The 21,424-nt window shown below is 45.3% G+C and overlaps 2 protein-coding genes across 2 annotated transcripts in view; both read left to right on the top strand.

The window, feature by feature from the left end:
* Positions 1-12,744, top strand: part of LOC126355852 (uncharacterized) — a 192,655-nt gene extending 179,911 nt beyond the window's left edge. Inside the window, exon 3 of the mRNA XM_050006338.1 lies at positions 12,236-12,744. Within this exon, the coding sequence (XP_049862295.1) occupies positions 12,236-12,432 (197 nt within the window). The 3' untranslated portion in view covers positions 12,433-12,744. The remainder of the gene's footprint in view (positions 1-12,235) is intronic.
* A 7,828-nt stretch (positions 12,745-20,572) lies between these two features.
* The window catches only part of LOC126353793 (carboxypeptidase N subunit 2-like), a 110,357-nt gene continuing 109,505 nt past the window's right edge, over positions 20,573-21,424 (top strand). The window contains exon 1 of the mRNA XM_050002885.1: positions 20,573-21,017. The gene's annotated coding sequence lies outside the window, so the exon portion shown is untranslated. The remainder of the gene's footprint in view (positions 21,018-21,424) is intronic.

Here is a 21,424-nt window from a genome sequence, read left to right as displayed (position 1 = left end):
AGAAACGCTTTCCTTGCCATTGCCAGTCTACATTTTATATCCTCGCTACTTCGACCATCAGTTATTTTGCTCCCCAAATAGCAAAACTCCTTTACTACTTTAAATGTCTCATTTCCTAATCTAATTTCCTGAGCATCACCCGACTTAATTCGACTACATTCCATTATCCTCGTTTTGCTTTTGTTGATGTTCATCTTATATCCTCCTTTCAAGACACTGTCAATTCCATTCAACTGCTCTTCCAAGTCCTTTGCTGTCTCTGACAGAATTACAATGTCATCGGCGAACGTCAAAGTTTTTATTTCTTCTCCATTGATTTTAATACCTACTCCAAATTTTTCTTTTGTTTCCTTTACTGCTTGCTCAATATACAGATTGAATAACATCGGGGAGAGGCTACAACCCTGTCTCACTCCCTTCCCAACCATTGCTTCCCTCTCATGTCCCTCGACTCTAATAACTGCGATCTGGTTTCTGTACAAATTGTAAATAGCCTTTCGCTCCCTGTATTTTACCCCTGCCACCTTCAGAATTTTAAAGAGAGTATTCCAGTCAACATTGTCAAAAGCTTTCTCTAAGTTTATAAATCCTAGAAACGTAGGTTTGCCTTTCCTTAATCTGTCTTGTAAGATAAGTCGTAAGGTCAGAATTGCCTCACGTGTTCCAGTATTTCTACGGATACCAAACTGATCTTCCCCGAGGTCGGCTTCTACTAGTTTTTCCATTCGTCTGTAAAGAATTCGTGATAGTATTTTGCAGCTGTGGCTTATTAAACTGATTGTTCTGTAATTTTCACATTTGAGATGAGAAATAATTGTTAAGAAAGAGAAGCCGACATGTTGCCCTATTTCGAAGTCTGTTAACGTTGAAGTTAGCCAATCTGCGCGTACAGATTCAAACGGCCCGCCAGATATACGAGTAGTTAGGGCCGTGTGTGTATTATGTGTACTGAACCGGTGACCTAAAAATGACAAAGGCTTCGTGTCGCCGCATCCCTCAATGGTCCACAATCCCACAACAGGCCACAGCAGTCCACCCACCCCACTGCCGCCCCACACCGAACCCAGAGTTATTGTGCGGTTCGGCCCCCAGTGGACATCCCCCGGGAACGTCTCATACCAGACGGGTGTAACCCCAAATATTTGTGTGGCAGAGTAATTGTGGTGTACTTGTGCGTGGAGATAGTGTTTGCTCAGCAATCGCCGACATAGTGTAACGGAGGCGGAATAAGGGAAACCAACCGGCATTCGCTGATGCAGATGGAAAACCGCGTTAAAAACCATGAACAGAATGGCCGGCACAGCGGACCGCGACACTGATGCTGGGGACCGTCACGCCTTCCCGCTCGGGAAGCAGCGCGGTAGACCGCGCGGCTAGCCGGGCGGGCCTTAGTGTCGGTTGTTCTCATTGAGTAGATGATAGCGCTCGAAACTGCTCACTCCTTGGCTCTGTTTCGACCCTTACTACCGTCCCATGTCAAATTTTTGTATCGCTCTCTTGTTCAGTTTTAAGAAGCCAAACGAAGAAGACGTTTGGTGACACGGTCTAAGGCGGCACGCTTGAATTTTCGCTCGATCCGTTAACTTCAATACTAATTAAGTCTGAAGCGGCCCAACGTATCGAATTGTTTTCTTAGCTATTATTTCTTTGCATAGCTCACCCTGCAACATCCTTACAAGCTTTAAGACTGTTTCTAACCATCCTGTATATTCTCTGGCGTGTGAAATTTCCGTAATTTATTTCATGACGCACTATATGATTACGAGGCGCCATTGACTTCAGAATGAAATATTGCCTAACTTAATACACATACATGTATTGTAATAAAACACGCTTAGGCATAGATGTTATCACAACTAATACTAAACGTAGTTCTAAGATATGATGATGGCAGCAGCTGAAACAACGTTAGAAATAAAGAAATATATCAAGTGGTCTACACAGATTTATTCACAAAATATCCACTATAATCACAGACTCAAACAACAGATTGCAACTGTATTCGAAATGTTTAATTTTCGATTAAGTTCACATCTAATTAGAGTAAACCTTAACCAAAGATCCACCTTAACCTAGTGATGCAATGCTAGTTCAGCACGTTACATGTTAAAATTTACTGTACACTCACCTCCCTTGAAGAATGTTCCGCATGTCGTCCTCACATTGGGATGCAATACGGATTCGTCTCTGCGTGGAGTTACGAATTCCTTAAAACATCTGCAGATCATCTGATAGATCTTGACGAGGCTGTACAATTGCGCTCCATTTCTTCAATGTTCTCGGCGGAACTGCTGTACGCTTTACTTTTGAGATACAACCATAGAGAAGATTGCAAGCAAGTGATATAGAAGACTATGTTCCTTCTAATGCTTTACTTGTCACCATACTGGTGCATTAGCTATCGTCTTAAAGGAGACCTGGACGTCTTGAGAACCCAAAAAATTGAATTTTTTAAATAAAATTCTGCGATCCTAGCTGATTCTTAAAGCATATACTTTATACACAGTGGATCATTATTTTCGTTGTTAAGTCCTTTCTAAAACAGATAGGGCGCGTGAATACCTAGCCTCACGTATAAAGAGTATGGAGGATACCAGTTCTCCAGTAGGTGTAGGCCTTCTCCAAATCGAAAAACGTGGCCACAGTCTGGGATTTCCGCAGAAAACCATTCACGACGTTGGTAGACAACGTAACGAGATGGTAACTGCAGAATGCCGCGCTCGAAATTCATACTGTGCATTCGTCAGTAAATTGCGAGACTCTAGTCACCATACTTTCCATCACCTTGCAAACGCAGCTGGTAAGAGAGATGGGGCTGTAGCTAGCAGGAAGGTTCTTGTCCTTAGGTATGGGTATGACGTTGGCTTCACGCCAGCATTCCGGAAATGTGCCTTCTGACAACCTACCTCGTTTGCTATCCCGAAGAACGCGACGACAATTTGCACGCATCTGTTTATAACGAATGCGGTTTGTCTCCGCAGGATGACGATAAAAAACACGGAGAGCGCGTCTCCATGCGCATATTGCAGCGCTGCATTGACCAGTCCATCAGGAGTTGGGGACCCGACATGGTGAAGGGGAAGTACGAGGAATGGAACGTTCTACAGCAGTAAGGATAACGTTGGTGCGATAGTTCACCTGGTCATTTCAATTGGGCAAATATTGTTCTTCGAAGGTCGCCAGGGAAGAGTGTAAGTAGGCTGTTTAGGTTTTCTTATTGGTAACGCCACATAGAGCTCTGTATGAAAAATCACTGGCTGTGTTGTGCGCAGTCTGTGGCTAGTTTGCATTGTTGTCTGCCATTGTAGTATTGGGCAGCGGCAGCTGGAGGCTAACAGCGCGTAGCGTTGCGTAGTTGGAGGTGTGCCGCCAGCAGTGGTGGACGTGGAGAGAGAGATGGCGGAGTTTTGAAATTTGTAAGAATTGATGTCATGAACTGATATATATATATATAATATATATATATATATATATATTATGACTATTAAGGTAAATACATTGTTTGTTCTGTTTTAAAATCTTTCATTTGCTAACTGTGCCTATCAGTAGTTAGTGACTTCCATAGTGCGAATCTTTTAGTTAGCTGGCAGTAGTGGCGCTCGCTGTATTCCAGTAGTTGCAGTAACGAAGATTTTTGTGAGGTAAGTGATTTGTGAAACATATAGGTTAATGTTAGTCAGGGCCATTCTTTCGTAGGGATTTTTGAAAGTCTGATTGCGTTGCGCTAAAAAATATTGTGTGTCAGTTTAAGAACAATCTTGTACAATATTTTCTATGGGGACGTTTCAAGAGTAAAGCTGCCAGTCAGCCTTAATAATCTGCCATTTGGGCGTGCACATGGATGGGGTAGGAGTCAGCAAACGGAGAGCACAGCGGAAATGGTCGCTCGAGTAGGTGTCAGAAAGAACCGACCACTCAAGACGGTGGGCAAAAATGGGCTGTGCAAAGGGATGGGTCCAAATGGGAAAAGGTGTACTAGGAGTCGAGAAGGAAAGTGGGTGCTTCAGTGTTAAGGTAGAAGAGGTTGAGTTGATTAAGATCAGCCAAGAGGGCACCTCACTGACAGAGAGAACCCCAAACAGCATGACGTTCATTAAAGTCACCGTGTAGCAAAATTGTGGGAGGTAGCTTCCCAGTAAGCTGAGAGAAGTCTGCCCTCGTGACATCGAATCACAGAGGGACGTAAATGATACAGAGGGAAAAAGTCAGGCGGGGAAGGAAAAGGCGAAGTGCAGCAGCTTGAAGACGGGCCGTCCGGGAGATAGGTTGACTATGGACGTCATCCCGTATGAGCAGCATGACGCCCCCGTGAGACGGAATGCCGACCTCAGGGGAAAGGTCAAAACGAATCGTTTAGTAATGTGAAAGCTGAAAGCAGTAGCGAGGGCGCAATTTCGTTTCCTGAAGGCAGATTACAAGCAGATGCTGCCTTGCTAAAAGCAGCCGTAAATCCTCTTCGTGGGACCGAAGGCTGCGAATGTTCCATTGGAGGACACTCATGAGGAGGAAGAGATGTAGGGGTGTCAACTCTGTGGCCGCCAAGCGACAGCCGGTGCAGAGTCGCGAACACAGGGCACAGAAGCAGGAGGATCCTGTTCCATGGGGTCCACAGAAGCATCGGCGTGCTTGTGCGGTCGGTCTGTGGAGTCCAACGCTGAAAATCGGGAGGTTGTGCACACCGGCGATACAGAGGTCGGCCGGGCTAGACCACGGGGTGACACTGTCGAAGAGGACCTTCGAGTTGGGTAAGAAGAAGACCATTTGCCTTTGGTGGACTTCTTCGACGCGTTCCAGTTAGAGGAAGACTCGGGTGGTGTTCGGCTGGAAGGATGGAGGAAGTCTTCATGGGAGTACTCCTTCTGTCCAATTGTGTATCTGGTGGCTTCGCCGTTTGAGGCGAGAGTTTGACGACTTGTTCCACAGCGGTACTGGGGAATGGCGAAGCTACCTTGACACTGGGCGATTTCACAACCCCAGAGCTGAATTTGAGGTCGCATGTCTGCAAGGCCATGTCTTTCATGGAGAGAGTGGTAACAAGAACAGAACTATAGGTGCCAGGCGGGGGAAGACAGGGTTTGCAACTAGCCAGTAACTTGTGAGCTGCTGGGTAAGGTACTTTTTCCTTTACCCGATTCTCTTGGACAGCCCGCCCATCAAGAAACAAGGGAAAATCCCGAGAGGAGGCGACGTGGCCGCGATTGCAGTTGATATAGCGGGGAGAGGGAGGTGGATAATCGCCCTGGTGTGCATCCCTGCCACAGGCGACACATTTGGTAGGGTGTCGACATGACGTTCTAGTGCGGTTGAAACGATGACACTGGCAGCAGCGCATCGAGTACGCAATGTATGGCCAGACTGTGATAATTTCATAGCCTCCTTTGAGCTTGGACAGAAGCACCACTCTATCAAAGACGAGAAAGAGAGTACGGATGGGCACTAACGAGGAATCAACTTTTTTCATTACAGGATGGACGGTTGATCAGAGAGGTAAGATTGGATTTGGGCCTCGGTGAGACCGAGCAGCCTGGTGGTAATTATAACATTTGAAGAATTCAAAGTTCTGTGGGTCTCGACGGGTAATCGTGGGGAAGCGAGCAGGAAGCAGTTGTTGTGGTTGAGCATCAGAAGTGGTCTCCAAAAGCAAAGTGCCATTTCGTAAACGAGAGCAGGATTTCAGAGGGGCAGAAATTGCAATAACACCTTTCTGATTAATAACGGATTTACCGTGGCAAAGGACTGACCGTCTTCAGTACGTGAGACCACAAGGAACCATGGGGTAGAGATAGTAGAGGGGTTGTTTTGGGCGCACGACAGCAAGGTCTTCAGCGCCCGCTCAGTAACATAATGAGACGGGTGTCAAGAAAAGACTCAGAACAGTAATATAAAATAACATAAAACACAGGAACAAGCTTTAAAAAATATGAGCCTACCCACACCGAAGCGTGGGAAGAAGCTGGGCGTCAGCAGTAAAACATGGACAACACAGGAAAAAAGTGGTAGAGGGAGCTAAAACAATGTAGCAGATGGAAGTAGCTAGCTGACCGCAAGGAAAAAAGGGAGGAGTCAGCCACTCTGAAATACACTAAAACCTGCAGCCGAAAATTTTAGGCCAGAGTCCAGACACATCACAAAACTTTAAAACCTTAGACACACACATCGCATCGTTTACTAAAACAAGAGGCAGATCCCCATCAACTTGTGCTTCTGCCCTTGCATCACGGTATAAAATGCAGTCTGTTAAAATGTGCCGGACAGAGATGGGACTGCAAGGGAGCAGGACACTGAACCACACCCTGCTGTCTGCAGGCCTTCTTGGCAGCCCGATCGGCCTGTTCATTGCCCCATATTCCTACATGACCAGGCACCCAGCAGAAGGATACCTCCTTACCCCGCCGGTGGAGCAAGTACAGTTGGTCATATATCAGCTGGACCATCTCTTCAGCTGGGTACAAATTTTGCAGTGATTTTAAGGCACTAAGAGAATTCGAGCAAAGAAGAAATCGATTGCCCCGAACACGATTCATCTGCTTCAGTGCCGTCAGGATCGCGTGGAGCTCCGCTGCGAAGACGGTGTATTCATCAGGGAGGCGAATCCGGGTAACATGATCAGGGAACACTATAGAACAACCATGGAAATTCTCCTGTTTGGAGTCATTAGTGTAAACGACGGTGAAACCGTGATGCACATCTAAAATGTTAAAAAACAGAGATTGGAATGTAAAATCTGGTGTGCTATCTTTCTTAAAATTAGTCAGATCTAAAATAAGTCTGGGTCTCCGGAGGAGCCAAGGTCTAAATCTGCTCCAACCGCGACGTAAAACATGAAGACCAGCCATAGACACCGCAAAGAGGCAATCCTGTGCTCGAATCCCATAGGACTGCGTCGCACGTTGCCGGTTATGAAATAGCCGTGCCAGAGGAGGCTCAGCAACGGCACGGTATGCAGGTGTATACGGTGTGGACAGAGCTTTATACGCCTGCAGCACTGTAAGTAGCTGTCGCCGCATATGAAGGGGCGGTTCACCAGCCCCTGCATAGAGGCTTGGTATGGGGCTAATACTGAATGCCCCAGTAGCCAACCGCAGCCCTTCATGGTGCACAACGTCCAACATCTTTGAGTAAGGAGGCCTCGCAGATCCATACACCGTGCACCCATAATCGAGCCGAGATAGCACAAACGCCCCGTAAAACTGGAGCGGACAAGTCCTGTCAGCTCTCCATTTACTGTAGCTAAGACATTTCAAAACACTTAAAGCCTTAAGTGACCGTCGTTTCAGGTCTTTAAGATGAGGTAACCACGTAAGCTTCGAGTAAACAAAAAAAAAAAAGGTTCAAATGGCTCTGAGCACTATGAGACTTAACATCTATGGTCACCAGTCCCCTAGAACTTAGAACTACTTAAACCTAACTAACCTAAGGATATCACACAACACCCAGTCATCACGAGGCAGAGAAAATCCCTGACCCCGCCGGGAATCGAACCCGGGAACCCGGGCGCGGGAAATGAGAACGCTACCACACGACCACGAGATGCGGACCTCGGGTCAAAAATGAGCCCCAGAAATCTCACCGTGTATTTAAAAGTAAGGATAGTGTCCCTCATCCTCAACTCAGGAAAGGTAAACGAACGAGAACGGTGGAAAAAAACACATACGGACTTCCCGGCGGAAAACTTAAAACCACTCTTCTGCGCCCAGTCATCCAAATGTCTAAGAGTAAGATGCAACTGACGCGTTGTCGTTGCAAGGCTTGAAGACGAACAAGACAAAGAGAAATCATCCACAAACAAGGAACACTGCTTCGGACTTTTCACTATAGAGGTAATGCTATTAATAGCGATGGAAAAGAGAGTCACACTTAAAACGCTACCCTGAGGCACACAGTTCTCCTGCTCAAAGAGATCAGTCAGGAAGTCACCAATTCGGTACTTAAAATATCGTGGCGAAAGGAAAGACTGAATAAAAAGAGGAAGACAACCACGAAAATCCCATCCGTGGAGCTGCTCCAGGATGAGACACCTCCAAGTGGTATCGTAGGCCTTCTCGATGTCAAAAAATACACCTGGAAGGTGATGACGGCGTAGGAAAGCTTGTTGTATAGCCGGCTCCAGGAGGGCAAGGTTATCGAAGGTGTAACGAAACCTCCTGAACACACTGAAAGCGATTAAGGAGTTGCCGGGATTCTAACATCCAGACAAGGCGGCGGTTGACCATCCGCTCCAAGGTCTTTCCCATGCAATTAGTGAGGGCAACACTACGGTAGCTACTCGGGCTCTTGCGGTCTTTCCCAGGTTTTAATAAAGGAACTGAAACTGCCTTACGCGACGAGTCAGAAAACTGACCTGACGTCCAAATGGCATTAAAAAGTGCGAGAAGGATTTCTTTGCTGCGGATTGTGAGATGCCACAGCATACTGTAATGGATCCTGTCGTGACCAGGGGATGTGTCACGAGCTGCAGACAATGCAGAATCCAGCTCCCACATAGAAAATTGGCAGTTGTAAACTTCATGAGAGGTGGACTGGAGGTCAAGACTACACCTCTCAGCAACCGCTATGGCGCTGGAAACCTGGATCCTGACTGGTTGTTGCAGTAACTGTGGCAAAATTCGCTTCCATAGTCTGGGCAATGTCTCGCGGATCCGTGTGAAGAGTTCCGTTATTCAATACAGAAGCCATGGGGAACCTCTCTCCTCTGCCAGAAGTTCTCCTGATGGTCTCCCACACAATGGAACTTTTGATGGAACGATTAATGATGGTCAGGAACTTTTGCCACGACCTCTTCTTGCTCTCACGAATAATGCGGCGACATCTTGCTCTCGCCACCTGAAAGGCTGCAAGATTATCAGCAGTCGGCCGACACTGGAACCGACGCAGAGCCGCACGCCTAGTCCTGATTGCAGAGCGGCGGCATTCGGCACTCCATCAAGGGACAGGTTGCCTCTTCCGGTGGCCTGTGGACTGTCGAACGAGGAACCATGGTGCAGCAGGAAAGGTATCTGAATCATTAGCCTCATCACGTTTTCAGTCTGTAACCGCACTACCGCTACGTTCGCAGATTCGAATCCTGCTTCGGGCATGGATGTGTGTGATGTCCTTAGGTTAGTTAGGTTTAAGTAGTTCTACGTTGTAGGGGACTGATGACCTCAGATGTTAAGTCCCATAGTGCTCAGAGCCATTTGAAGCATTTTTGAACGTTTACGTTTTGTAGACGCTGAGTGGGAAGATGATTGACTCATCGCGAGGAAATTCCCAATGATTGGCGCGTCTCCCATGGCGTGCTCCTTCCAACTGCAGGTCCCCTTCATAAGGGAGCGCACCCGCCATAGGTGATTGTTCACACCTCAGGTCACACCTCTCCCAAACACCTCTCTCAAACACCTGACAGAAGGACTAATCGGCAATTTGGGAAGGTTACAGCTGAGGCAATCACCCATCCCCGGTCCTCACTTTTCCAGGGGATACGTGCGAACCCTACCTCTCCAGTTGTTACGCGACAGATGCGTGGGCCAGCGTTCGGAAGCGCACAGGGAAGAAGAATAAGAAAGAGGCTCCTCAAACGCAGAAGCTGAGGCACGAGAGGACAAGGGAAACAAAGAAAGGAATAGGGAGCTAGAAACAAAGATGAAACTGAAACTTCCTGGCAGATTAAAACTGTGTGCCGGACCGAGACTCGAACTCTGGACCTTTGCCTTTCGCGGGCAAGTGCTCTACCAACTGAGCCACCCAAGCACGACTCACACCCCGTCCTCACAGCTTTACTTCTGCCAGTCCCTCCTCTCCTACCTTCCAAACTTTACAGAAGCTCTCCTTCGCAGACGTAAAGCTGTGAGAACGGGGGGTGAGTCGTGCTTGGATAGCTCAGTTGGTAGAGCACTAGCCCGCGAAAAGCAAAGGTCCCGAGTGTGAGTCTGGGTCCGGCACACAGTTTTAATCTTCCAGGAAGTTTCATATCAGCGCACACTTCGCTGCAGAGTGAAAATCTCATTCTGGAAGGATGAGACTGTTAATACGTCAGTGACACAATGCAGAACATTCCCGATAATATCTAAGACATGTTCCGCAAGGGAGGGGGAAAAGAATAGCATGAGGACAGACGTGCAGCACAGAAGCGAAAAAATGCTGCAAAGGCTGGGGCCCTGTGGAAACCAAGCACGAAACCGCCAAAGAGTGGCGAGGCCCCAGACGGGTTTAAGCAATTTAATAGTAAGCAAAAACTGCCTGTGTTCCCAGCTTCAAACTGTACGCTGTCAGGTGCGTCGAGTGCTCATTCCGTTCTTGTGAAGTATCAGGTGCAGGTAGAAGTGGTTGCACAAGGGGAAAGACTATAAAGCACCTTCTTGTTAGGTCCTACACTATCTTATACGTGTTTCTGGGATAGGGATTTTTTGAGGGACAAAAATGCAGTAATTGACTTCTTTAAAGGGGGATTCATCATAGGCAATGATGGACGTGTTATTGTTTTGAACCTGGTGAGGGAACTAGAATTGCAAAGCAGATTCTGCCAGAGAAAAAAGAATAATTATTAGGTACTAATTATTGTATTTAAATAAATGACAGTTGTGGACTAAGTAGTTTATCAAGTACGTCTCATCGCAGGTTGAAAACGTTGTCCAGAATAGAGCAGTCGAACTTAAATGCTTAACTGAAGTACAGTGGAATGAATTAGCTTGCTTGTTAAGGGAATATTTGGAGGTCTTCAATCATAAACCTCGTGTGATCAAGGATTATATTTATGAGATGGATGTCTATCCACATCAAACTTATGGTAAAGTCTCTTACTCCATTCCGTGGACCAGCAAGACTTGGAAGGAGTGCATAAAATATATCCTGATGTCACGCTATCATGTAGAAGCGTCTCCATTTGAAAGTATATTTAGAGACTTTAGCAGATTTATTAGCACTGATGCTGCAACGCAACAGTATAAGTAGACAGAGTATGTGTCGGTGTTTGAAGAGATTTACAATAAGATGCCGTACACATTCACCAGGCACATTCCAGCAGAGATAATATACAACATGCCTGAGTCTAATGAGTGGATTAAACCTTCACTGATCTTGGTTGAGCCAAACAAAGGTAGGGAGTAGTTGTTGGATGACGTACGTCAATCACTAAAGCACGATGCGCGACTAAGGAAGGCCAAATTCGATCGTAATTTGTGGTGGACTGTGACATATACTATAAACGATAACGTCTTATTAAGAAAACACCCTAAGTCATTGCCTCTCAAGAGGTTAAACAAAAAATGGCAACATGTTTAGCCGGACCTTACAGGATCATTCGCATTTCGCTTGAGGGAAGCTATTTGTTAGCTAATGAAGACAACGGAGAGGCAAACCAAGGGTTTCATTCCTCACAAAGATTTGAAGAAATTTTATGAATAAAACCATTATGACAGCTAATGAAACATTGAATGAGAAGCTTCACCTAAGTAGTTTTTTGTAGTTTAGTAGTATTGCAAAGTATTGTTTAAATAATGTTCTGTTCTTAGTGTATAAATGTATTCTTTGTTTAATAGTATACTGGTTAATGACAATGAAATTTCTTAATACTTTGTTCTGTTATCTTTCGAGTGTCTCACACGTAACTGTTAGGGAACAGAGGCCTTACTGAACAAGCACAATGAGTTATCGAATTTATTTGCGTATTAAATTGACGCGGTGCTGGTTGTCCAGTGAAGTGTCAATTATTTCAATAGAGTTGTACCCGGAATTGAACAGGACAGAATCTCGGTATAACCTGCCGAAATGAAGGTGATTTGAGCATTAAGAATAACTGTGAACCACTTGTGGTAGCCGCGCGGTCTCAAGCGTTCTGTCACGGTTCGCAAGGCTCCCCTTGTCGGAGGTTCGAGTCCTCCCTCGGGCCTGGATGTGTATGTTGTCCTTAGCGTAAGTTAGTTTAAGTTAGATTAAGTAGTATGTAAGTCTAGGGACCGATGATATCAGCAGTTTGGTCCCATAGAAGCTTACCGCAAATTTCCAAAAAATAGCTGTGAACTAATTAAATATCACATGTGCAAAAACAGTTAGTCTCTGACACTAGTCGGATAATGAATGCTGTGAACTATCAGAAAGGCTAAAAGAGTGCATACATTACTGAGCGAGAATTTTGATTGTTGGGGATAAAATGTAATCAGTGATATTAACGGACGTTATGTTTATTTGTCATGTCTATATGTCATTCTATATGTCATGTCTAGAAGTCATGTCTATATATGTTCGTTATGTTCTACAGTAATCAACCTACTGCACGTGTGGAGCCATCCTACTCGTCGCTTCGGCCGCAGCCCAAACAGCCTGAAGGATTGCTGCTGTTATCTGATGGGACGAGTCATCCTTTGGCTGCACGGCTCCAGAAACGGTAACTACGAGACGTCCCATGACGTAGGCGGAGGGCGTCAACGTCGGGGATTCGCTCGCCTTGCAACCTAGACGCGGAGATAGTACGAGCAAACAAAGAACCATTCGCCTGAAGTTCATCACTCGAAGAAGTTATACAAGAAGTGAGCTGTCAGTTGATGTCAACGGGAAATTTGATCGTCAGTTTAGTCAACAACTTCACGGAGGGCTACAAGCAGCATCGGTATAAATCAGATGAATTTGAAAAAAAGAAGACGACCCTAACGCAGCAGGTCGGCACCTCTAGACAATCCGAAGAACGTATTACGAAGCTTAACAATAGAGACGAAGACTCGGCGAATGGAAATTGAAGGCAACGAAAAATCTAAAAACACACGTCCGTATGGCGTGATCATCCAAGAAGCTATGCGATGTGGATGGGGGAGGGGGGGGGGGGGGGAGCGCTAAGATCTATTGTTACGATGGGCATGTTGCAAACTATAAGAAGAGACAAAATGAGTCAAACAATGAAAAAGTCGTGTTGCTTAGCCATTGAAGAGCCGGCACGACAGAAGATGAAGATTACCCATATTCCCAATCTTCCACTGTTGTAACCACACAGATGGCCTGCAGAACCCAAACGACCATTGTGTGCAGCCGCACAGAGGCGGCGAGGTGAATGGACATTGCGGGCAAAACAGCAGACAAGACTTCAGAGAAGTCCCAAGATTATTAATGAAATATTTAGGACTCCTCACCTATTCAGTAATAAACATAAAGTGAATATTTAAGTTTTGTCTAGTAACTAAAATAAACTGACTTATTACGTATATATTAAATTAATGAAGTATTTAATTAATTGTAGGAAAAATGGATGTATTTAAGATTTAGATAATACTTTGAAATATTTAAGTTAGTCCGTAATGAAGAATTTAGTATATAAAGAACATGAGAAAAAACACTACAATTTTAGTAATCATGTCGTGTCACCCACTGACATACGTACGTAACATACTGCCGCTCGAATCCTAAAAAGGAAAGAGGAAAAAAGTAAAAGAAAAAATTAAGATCCCAAGCAAAGATCCAAAACCCCGATCCGTAAAAACAACTAAACTCCTAGGTCAAAGTCAATCATAGTTAACGAAGAACCCCAACCCTCTCAGAGAAAATTTGAATAGGCGTGATAGCCTATCTAGCGGTTACCTTAAAAGATGACAGCTTAATAGTTGGGGGGCTGTGTATCGTTATACATCTCGTCTTTTTTGAGACTAAAGTTTATTCGAACTGGCCGTGAACAATTCCCATATTTCATATGAAATCACGAATCCCCGTTTTAAAGCAGATAAAATTAAATAAGAGGATAACAAGAGAAAACGAAATGGAGCATTATGCGTAAAGTAGCAAGGGGCTTTAGTCAAAGAGTTTCTAACGAACGTCGCTTTTTTCCTATCTTTGATATGAACCCAACGTTCGTATTGTTAACGTCTCTAGAGTCTGTGAATCTTTAGCGTTTGAGTCTTGTGTATTCGCGTCTCTTAAGTTCACGGGCCACTGAGTGAAATGGTTAACCTCATTGGAAGGCGGTCTAATTAAAAGTAAATTTCTTTGACTTTCGGTTATGGACCGTGTTTGGACATTTATTATCGAGCATGAGTACCCCACCATTCATCTAGTGAATCATATCAAAGAAGCTGTGTTAATAAAAACCGATTTAAGAAAAGACTATAGTGTCCTACGAATTCGAACAGAGTATCATCAGAAGTGAACCGTGTGTTGGATTCTCTCTGGACAATAATAATACTAATAATAATAATAGTTATAATAGTTTATCCCGCGTTAATATTAAAGGGAATAACTTTCAACGGACGAAACATCGTGGTGTGTTAAATGATCCCTGTGACTTTTGAAGGAATTAATTCGGTGTACATGTGCTACGCAAATCAAAGATATCAACTCATTTTGAAATGCGTATCGACCGCCTCGTAACTGTTAATGAGCATCTTTAACGGGAACTGCTAAATGACACAGCTAGCCGATGGTAATAATTTAAATCTGAACTTAATTGGTAAACAAATATTGACTATAAGTAAGATAGTGTTGTGTCGCCTCGCTTTCACGTATGTCGACGAAGTGAAGAACACTGGCTGGGCGTAGAAAAAGAACATTACACTTCCACCGATCGTGGAAGTGCCTGTAGACAGTAACAGGAGCCGTCACATGACGACGTTGCCACTTCTTTCTCAACAGCACAGGGAGTTCGTTAGCAAACTTTGCAAGACCTGATCTCAAGAAAGAGGTTCTGTAACAAGCCACTTCTTTCTCAGCAGCGCAAGGAGTTCGTTAGCAAACTTTGCAAGACCTGATCTCAAGAAAGGGGTTCTGTAAGAAGCCATTTCTTTCTCAGCAGCGCAAGGAGTTCGTTAACAAACTTTTCAAGACCTGATCTCAAGAAAGGGGTTCTGTAAGAAGCCATTTCTTTCTCAGGAGCGCAGGGCGTTCGTTAGCAAACTTTGCAAGACCTGATTTCAAGAAAGGGGTTCTGTAAGAAGCCATCTCTTTCTCAGCAGCGCAGGGAGTTCGTTAGCAAACTTTGCAAGACCTGATCTGAAGAAAGGGGTTCTGTAAGAAGCCATCTCTTTCTCAGCAGCGCAGGGAGTTCGTTAGCAAACTTTGCAAGACCTGATCTCAAGAAAGGTGTTCTGTAAGAAGCCATTTCTTTCTCAGCAGCGCAAGGAGTTCGTTAGCAAACTTTGCAAGACCTGATCTCAATAAAGGTGTTCTGTAAGAAGCCATTTCTTTCTCAGCAGCGCAGGGAGTTCGTTAGCAAACTTTGCAAGACCTGATCTCAAGAAAGGGGTTCTGTAAGAAGCCTTTTCTTTCTCAGCAGCGCAAGGAGTTCGTTAGCAAACTTTGCAAGACCTGATCTCAAGAAAGGGGTTCTGTAAGAAGCCATTTCTTTCTCAGCAGCGCAGGGAGTTCGTTAGCAAACTTGGCAACACCTGATCTTAGGAAAGGGGTTCTGTAAGAAACAGAAGCCAATACTGAAGATATTTTCTCGAATTTGATTCGTTATTCTCCTTGTACAAAAAAAAATTAAAATGAATGACAAATGGATTTTGTAGACTACAGTTTTACTAGCTGAAATATTACTTCTGTAGGATTGTACAGGTTTTATTTCAGTTAAAACGTAGTGCCTCAGTATTAATGGCACTTGAAACGAAAACTTTCTCACTGGCACTAAGAATCAGCCATTTCTCTGGTATGGCACCTAGAGCGTACGTAATAAATTATTTATTTTAAAATTTATCCCTTTTTTTGCAGTAATCACGCGAGCAATGTTGTTCGGTCGTATGATAATACTTTCTCATTTTTTTTGGATACAAATAATTTATCTGAAAAAGAGCTATAGTCTTTTTTATTTTTCTGACAAACGTAATTTTTGAAATTTAGAACTGCCATTTCCGCTCTTTAATTAATTTTTTTGTATTACGCTTCTCCGAATTCCTTAAACACCACCTCCATCTTGTTTCCGGACTGGCAATCAGAGGCATGCCCTCTGCCTAGGGAGAGTGGGCACGCTTACAAAACCGTGACACTCGCCCAGATAACACTCGCCCGACTCAATTCACATTCTTCGCTGGCGCACGGGAACGTACTTGCGAACTATTCTAAATTTTCTATATCGGAAGAACCACTTCGTGAAACACGACGGAGCGCAAAATTCCTGAACTCAGAAATGTTAACAGATTTTAAATGATCACCTCTGCCCCATAGACATGCTTCCTACGGCCGCGATGGCTGGCAGCCGACTCCAAAAGAGCTCCACAAAATTGCTTTTGAGATTTACGCCGTCTCATCAGAAGTATCAGGACACCCCTACGTAATGCCCACTGGATGTCGTCAGAGGCGACTTGTCAGTATAAGAGGAGAAGTACTGTGTCGTCAGCAGAACAGCCAGTAGCAGAAGAATGGATCGGCCAGGAGAGCTCAGTGACTGCAAACGTGAACCAGTCATTGGACGTCACCTGAGTAACGACCCCAACAGCGACATTTCAATCCTGACTGTATCAACTGTTGGTGTTATCTCTGTGAAGTGCAAAAGAGGAGTAAAAACTAAGAATTTTTAGCATATTGCAGCCCCTTCAGCAACTCTGATAGAGTAATGTTTTGAACAATCAGCCTCAGTTGCAACAGTCAACATTAAAATTAAAACCTATAGCTCCGTGGTGGTTTTAATTCGACATGGTACCACGGTACTATAGGTGGTAATTTTAATTCGACAAGGTACCATGGTACTATAGGTGGTAATTTTAATTCGACATGGTACCACGGTACTATAGGTTTTAATTTTAGTGTTGACTGTGCCTTACTCTGGCATGTTATAGTAATTTTATACTTCTGAAGAAGGCTGGATTAATGTAGCCAAAACCTGGTTAAGAACAGAAAATTTGCGCAGCTGGGGGTGATTCTTCAAAACATTAGGAATAAAAACAACAGCTAAACCACGACCTAGCAGACCTCGTATACTGAGAGACAGGGACAGTCTAGCATTGTGGAGGTTGGTTGTAAAAAATCTCGTCAAATTAGAGGAAGGAATCACTAGCGAGTTTCAAAGTGTTACCTGCAGACCTGCTAGCACAACGACCGTGTGGAGAGTGAAAAAGAATGCTGTACAATGGTCGATGAGTTCCTCGCAGGCGACATATTTCTGTAGTTAGTACTAAATGATGCTTCAGATGGTGTAAAGAGCGCCGCAACTGGACAGTGGATGACTGGTAGCGAGTGATTTGGAGTAATGAATCAAGCTATAGCCTGTGGCAATCCGCTGGAAGGATTCAGGTTCGACGAATGGCTGGGGAACATTACCTGCCATCAAGTCTAATGCCAGCAGGTAAGTACGGTACGGCGGTATTTTCCTTGGTTGGGGTATCGTTCCCTTACTGCGCTAAAGAAAACGCTACAGCAAAGCATCAATTCATAGACGATGACAGATTGTATCATCATGACAACACACTTGGACAAAACGCAGCATCTCTGAGGCAATGGTCTGTGAACACTAACATTCCTAAAATGGAGTGGCCTGCTCAGGGTCCCAACGCGACCCAATGGAACACTTTTGGAATGAGTTAGAACGTCGGCTTCGCACCAGACCTTAGCATCTACCACCATTACCAATGTAAGTAGGTAGTTTAGGTTTTTATGCTGGTAACGCCACATAGCGCTCTGTATGAAAATCACTGACTTTTGAACACTATTAAGGTAAATACATTGTTTGTTCTCCATCAAAATCTTTCATTTGCTAACTATGCCTATCAGTAGTTAGTACCTTCAGCAGTTAGAATCTTTTATTTAGCTGTCAGTATTGGCGCTCGCTGTATTGCAGTAGCTCGAGTAACGAAGATTTTTGTGAGGTAAGTTATTGTTAGTCAGGGCCACTCTTTTGTAGGGATTATTGAAAGGCAGATTGCGTTGCGCTAAAAATAATGTGTGTCAGTTTAGTGTTGATCAGAATAAGTGAAGAGCGAAACGTCTGAGTACGTTCAGTTATGCTCAGCTGTTTGAAAATCAAATAACGTAGAGGTTTTGCAGCACAGTAATTCATAAATTTTTAACAGTCATTGATAAATTTTTCCAAGGGGACATTGCAGCAAGTGTGGTTCAGCCCTCCAGGAAGAATGGTCCGCCATTCCTCCATAGACACTGGGACTCCTCATTGAAAGTCATTCCAGGAGATATTAAGTCGTCATAAAGGCAAAGTGAGAAACCCGTATTAATGTGCACTAATATGTGTTTGGATACTTTGATCATATACTGTAGCTCTTTTGACCAGGCAGCCTCAGATGTAGAATTGAAACTTCTTAATTGGCCATTTCCTGCAATCGCTAACACAACTACTCTACAAACTGTAGCTTACTGCTAGACCTTTTGGAGTTCCTTCTCAAAACGTGACGGAAGACAGGCAGCGTCCTGGGAAAGTTACAAGGCCAAATTCCAGCACCCTAGCCCTTGGTAACAACCCATTTAGGGTTGTGCAAAGGCTAGACCATAACCGCCAGGCCGGAACTAAACTCACGTTCCCGAAATATCAAACACTGACGTTAGTGACCACAACAGCGTAAAAGAAAACCACACAATACAGTGAGACGAGAAAACTCATGGGATAGCGACATGTAAATAAACAAATGGTGGTAGTATCGCATACACATGTTATAAAAGGGCAGTACATTGGCGCAGCTGTCATTTGTACTCAGGTGATCCATGCGAAAAAAATTCCGACATGATTATGGGTGCACGATGGGAATTAACAGCCTCTGAACGCGGAATGGTAGCTGGAGACAGACGCATGGGACATTCCACTTCGGAAACCGTAAGAGAATTCAATATTGCGAGATACACAGGATCGGGAGTGTGGTGAGAGTGCCGAATTTCAGTCATTACCTCTCGCCATGAACAACGCTGTGGCTGACGGCCTGCACTTAGCGACCGACAGTACCAACGTTGCGTAGAGTTGTCAGGGCAACACTGAGTGACATAACGGCAGAAATAAATTTGGGACGTACTACGAAGTCATTCGTTTAGGCAGGGCGGCGAAATCTGATGTTACTGGGCTATGGCAGCAGACGACCGACACCAGTTCCTAACAGCACCACATCGCCTGCAGTGCCTTTTCCGGACTCGTGACCATATCAGTTGGACAACGACGACTGGAAAACCGTGGCCTTGTCCGACAAATCCTGATTTCAGTTGGTAAGAGCTGATGTTAGCGTTCGAATGTAGCGGAGACCCCACGAAGCCATGGGCCCAAGTTGTCAACAACTCAGTGTGCGAGCAGGTGTTGGCTCCGTAGCAGTGGCGTGGACTGTGTTTACATGGAGTGGTGAGCGGTTCCAGGCGCTACAGTCTGGAACCGCGCGACCGCTACGGTCGCAGGTTCGAATCCTGCCTCGGGCATGGATGTGTGTGATGTCCTTAGGTTAGTTAGGTTGAAGTAGTTCTAAGTTCTAAGGGACTGATGACTTCAGAAGTTAAGTCCCATAGTGCTCACAGCCATTTGAATGTGGAGTGGACTTGATTTTCTGGTCCAACTGAACCGATCATTGTTTGGAAATGGTTATGTTCGGATACTTGGAGACTATTTGTAGCCATTCAGGGACTTCTTGTCTCCCAACATGTCACCGGGCCACACTTGTTCGCGACTGATTTGAAGAACATTCTGGAGTATTCGAGCGAATGGTTGGCCCATCCAAATCTCCCGACATGAATCCCATCGAATATTTATGGGATATAATCGAGAGGTCAGTTCGTGTTCAAAATCCTGCAACGGCAATACTTTCACAATTATGGATGACTACAGAGGGTCTGTGGCTCAGTATTTCTGCAGGGGACTTCCAACGACGACTGGAAAACTGCGGCCTGGTCAGATGAATCTTGATTTCAGTTGGTAAGAGCTGATGGCGGGGTTCGATTGTAGCTCAGACGCCACGAAACAATGGACCAAAGTTGTCAACAAGGCACTGTGCAAGCAAGTGTTGGCTCTATACCAGTGCCGTGGACTGTGTTTACTTGGAATAAACTGCATCTTCTGGTTCAACTGAAGCGATAATTGTCTGGAAATGGTTATGTTCGGCTACTTGGAGACTAATTGTAGCCATTCAGGAACTTCATGTTGCCCAACATGGCACCGGCCACAGTTGTTCAGGACTGATTTGAAGAACATTCTGGAGAATGGTTTGTTCATCCAGATCTCCCGACATGAACCCCATCGAATATTTATGGGACATAATCGAGAGGTCAGTTCGTGTGCAAAGTCCTGCATCGGCAATACTTTCGCAATTATGGACGGCTATAGAGGCACCGTAGCTCAGTATTTCTGTAGGGGACTTCCAAAGGTTGGTTGAGTCCGTGCCACGTCCGACAGCTGCACTACGCCGGAGGAAAGGTCAGACTCGATATTAGGAGATCTCCCAGGACTTCTGTCTCCTCAGCGTATGTTACACTTATGTTTCAGATCCTACTTGCTTGAGCCGTACTGTAAAATCTTGTTTCCTGTTACTTTGCTCATTGGTCTTTGCTTTCCCTTCGGGAAATCCATTCAGATCTCCCGTCTCTCGCGAATCGTGACCACAGTGAAGATAAAATGTACCATGCCCTGTCGAAACCCGACAGCCTGCCCGTGTTCGAGGAACGGCGTACTCTGGGGACAGCGCTGACGCAAGTGTCGGGACGCAGCGGGAAGGAAGGCGGCAGCGGCAGCGGCCGGCGCGTCTGCTGGAGGCAGGTCTGGCCGCTGGCTTGGTGGGGCGGCCCCCGGGTGAAGGTCCACTCCGAGCCAGCCGCCGTACACAGGGATCTCCCGGGCAGCCTTCAGTCGAGCAGTGGCGGCCACGGCGACAGACTTTGTTGCCGCGTGCGGACACCGCGTCCTAGCAACCGGCGACACCGTACGCTGTACGCGTAACTCTGCTGCTTGCTGTCTTAGGCCACTTCACCCAGCGTACGTCTCAGCTTGACTTTAACGTGCTACATCACGAGACTCGCTGACGTGTATTCATTGTAGAGACACTTTCGCCCCCTTTTAGTGAATCATGTCAGTTCCTAAGAGTGCCTCGTCAAGTCTTTTACATCGGTGAAACCTGTATCTCCGACGACTCCGGTCAATCAACACAGCCGACGTCCAGGTGAGTGTGGTAAAGCAATTGTTAACCATTTTCAGCTGAATAAGCACACAGAACGTCAGCGTAGGAGTCCGCAGAGGAAGCAAGAGAGATCATCTGCCCTATCCTGGCACAAGATTTTTGTTCATTACAGAATGATCACTGATTTCATGTTTTTATTAAATCGTATGGCTTGGGCCCCCCACGTAGCAAAACCGTTCGCCGGGTGCCGGTCTTTCAATTTGACGCCACTTCGGCGACCTGCAGTCGATGAGGATGATAGAATGATTATGAGGACAGCACAACACCCAGTCCCTGGGCAGAGAAAATTGCTCGAATCAGCCGAGAATCGAAACCGGGCCCAGAGGATTGACAATCCGTCACGCTGACAATTCAGCTACCGGGGGCGGACAGTCATTGTATGTAACTCT

This window comes from Schistocerca gregaria, chromosome 3, assembly GCF_023897955.1.
Source record: "Schistocerca gregaria isolate iqSchGreg1 chromosome 3, iqSchGreg1.2, whole genome shotgun sequence".
In the NCBI taxonomy this organism is placed as follows: domain Eukaryota; kingdom Metazoa; phylum Arthropoda; class Insecta; order Orthoptera; family Acrididae; genus Schistocerca; species Schistocerca gregaria.
This window is presented reverse-complemented; position numbering and strand designations above follow the sequence as displayed.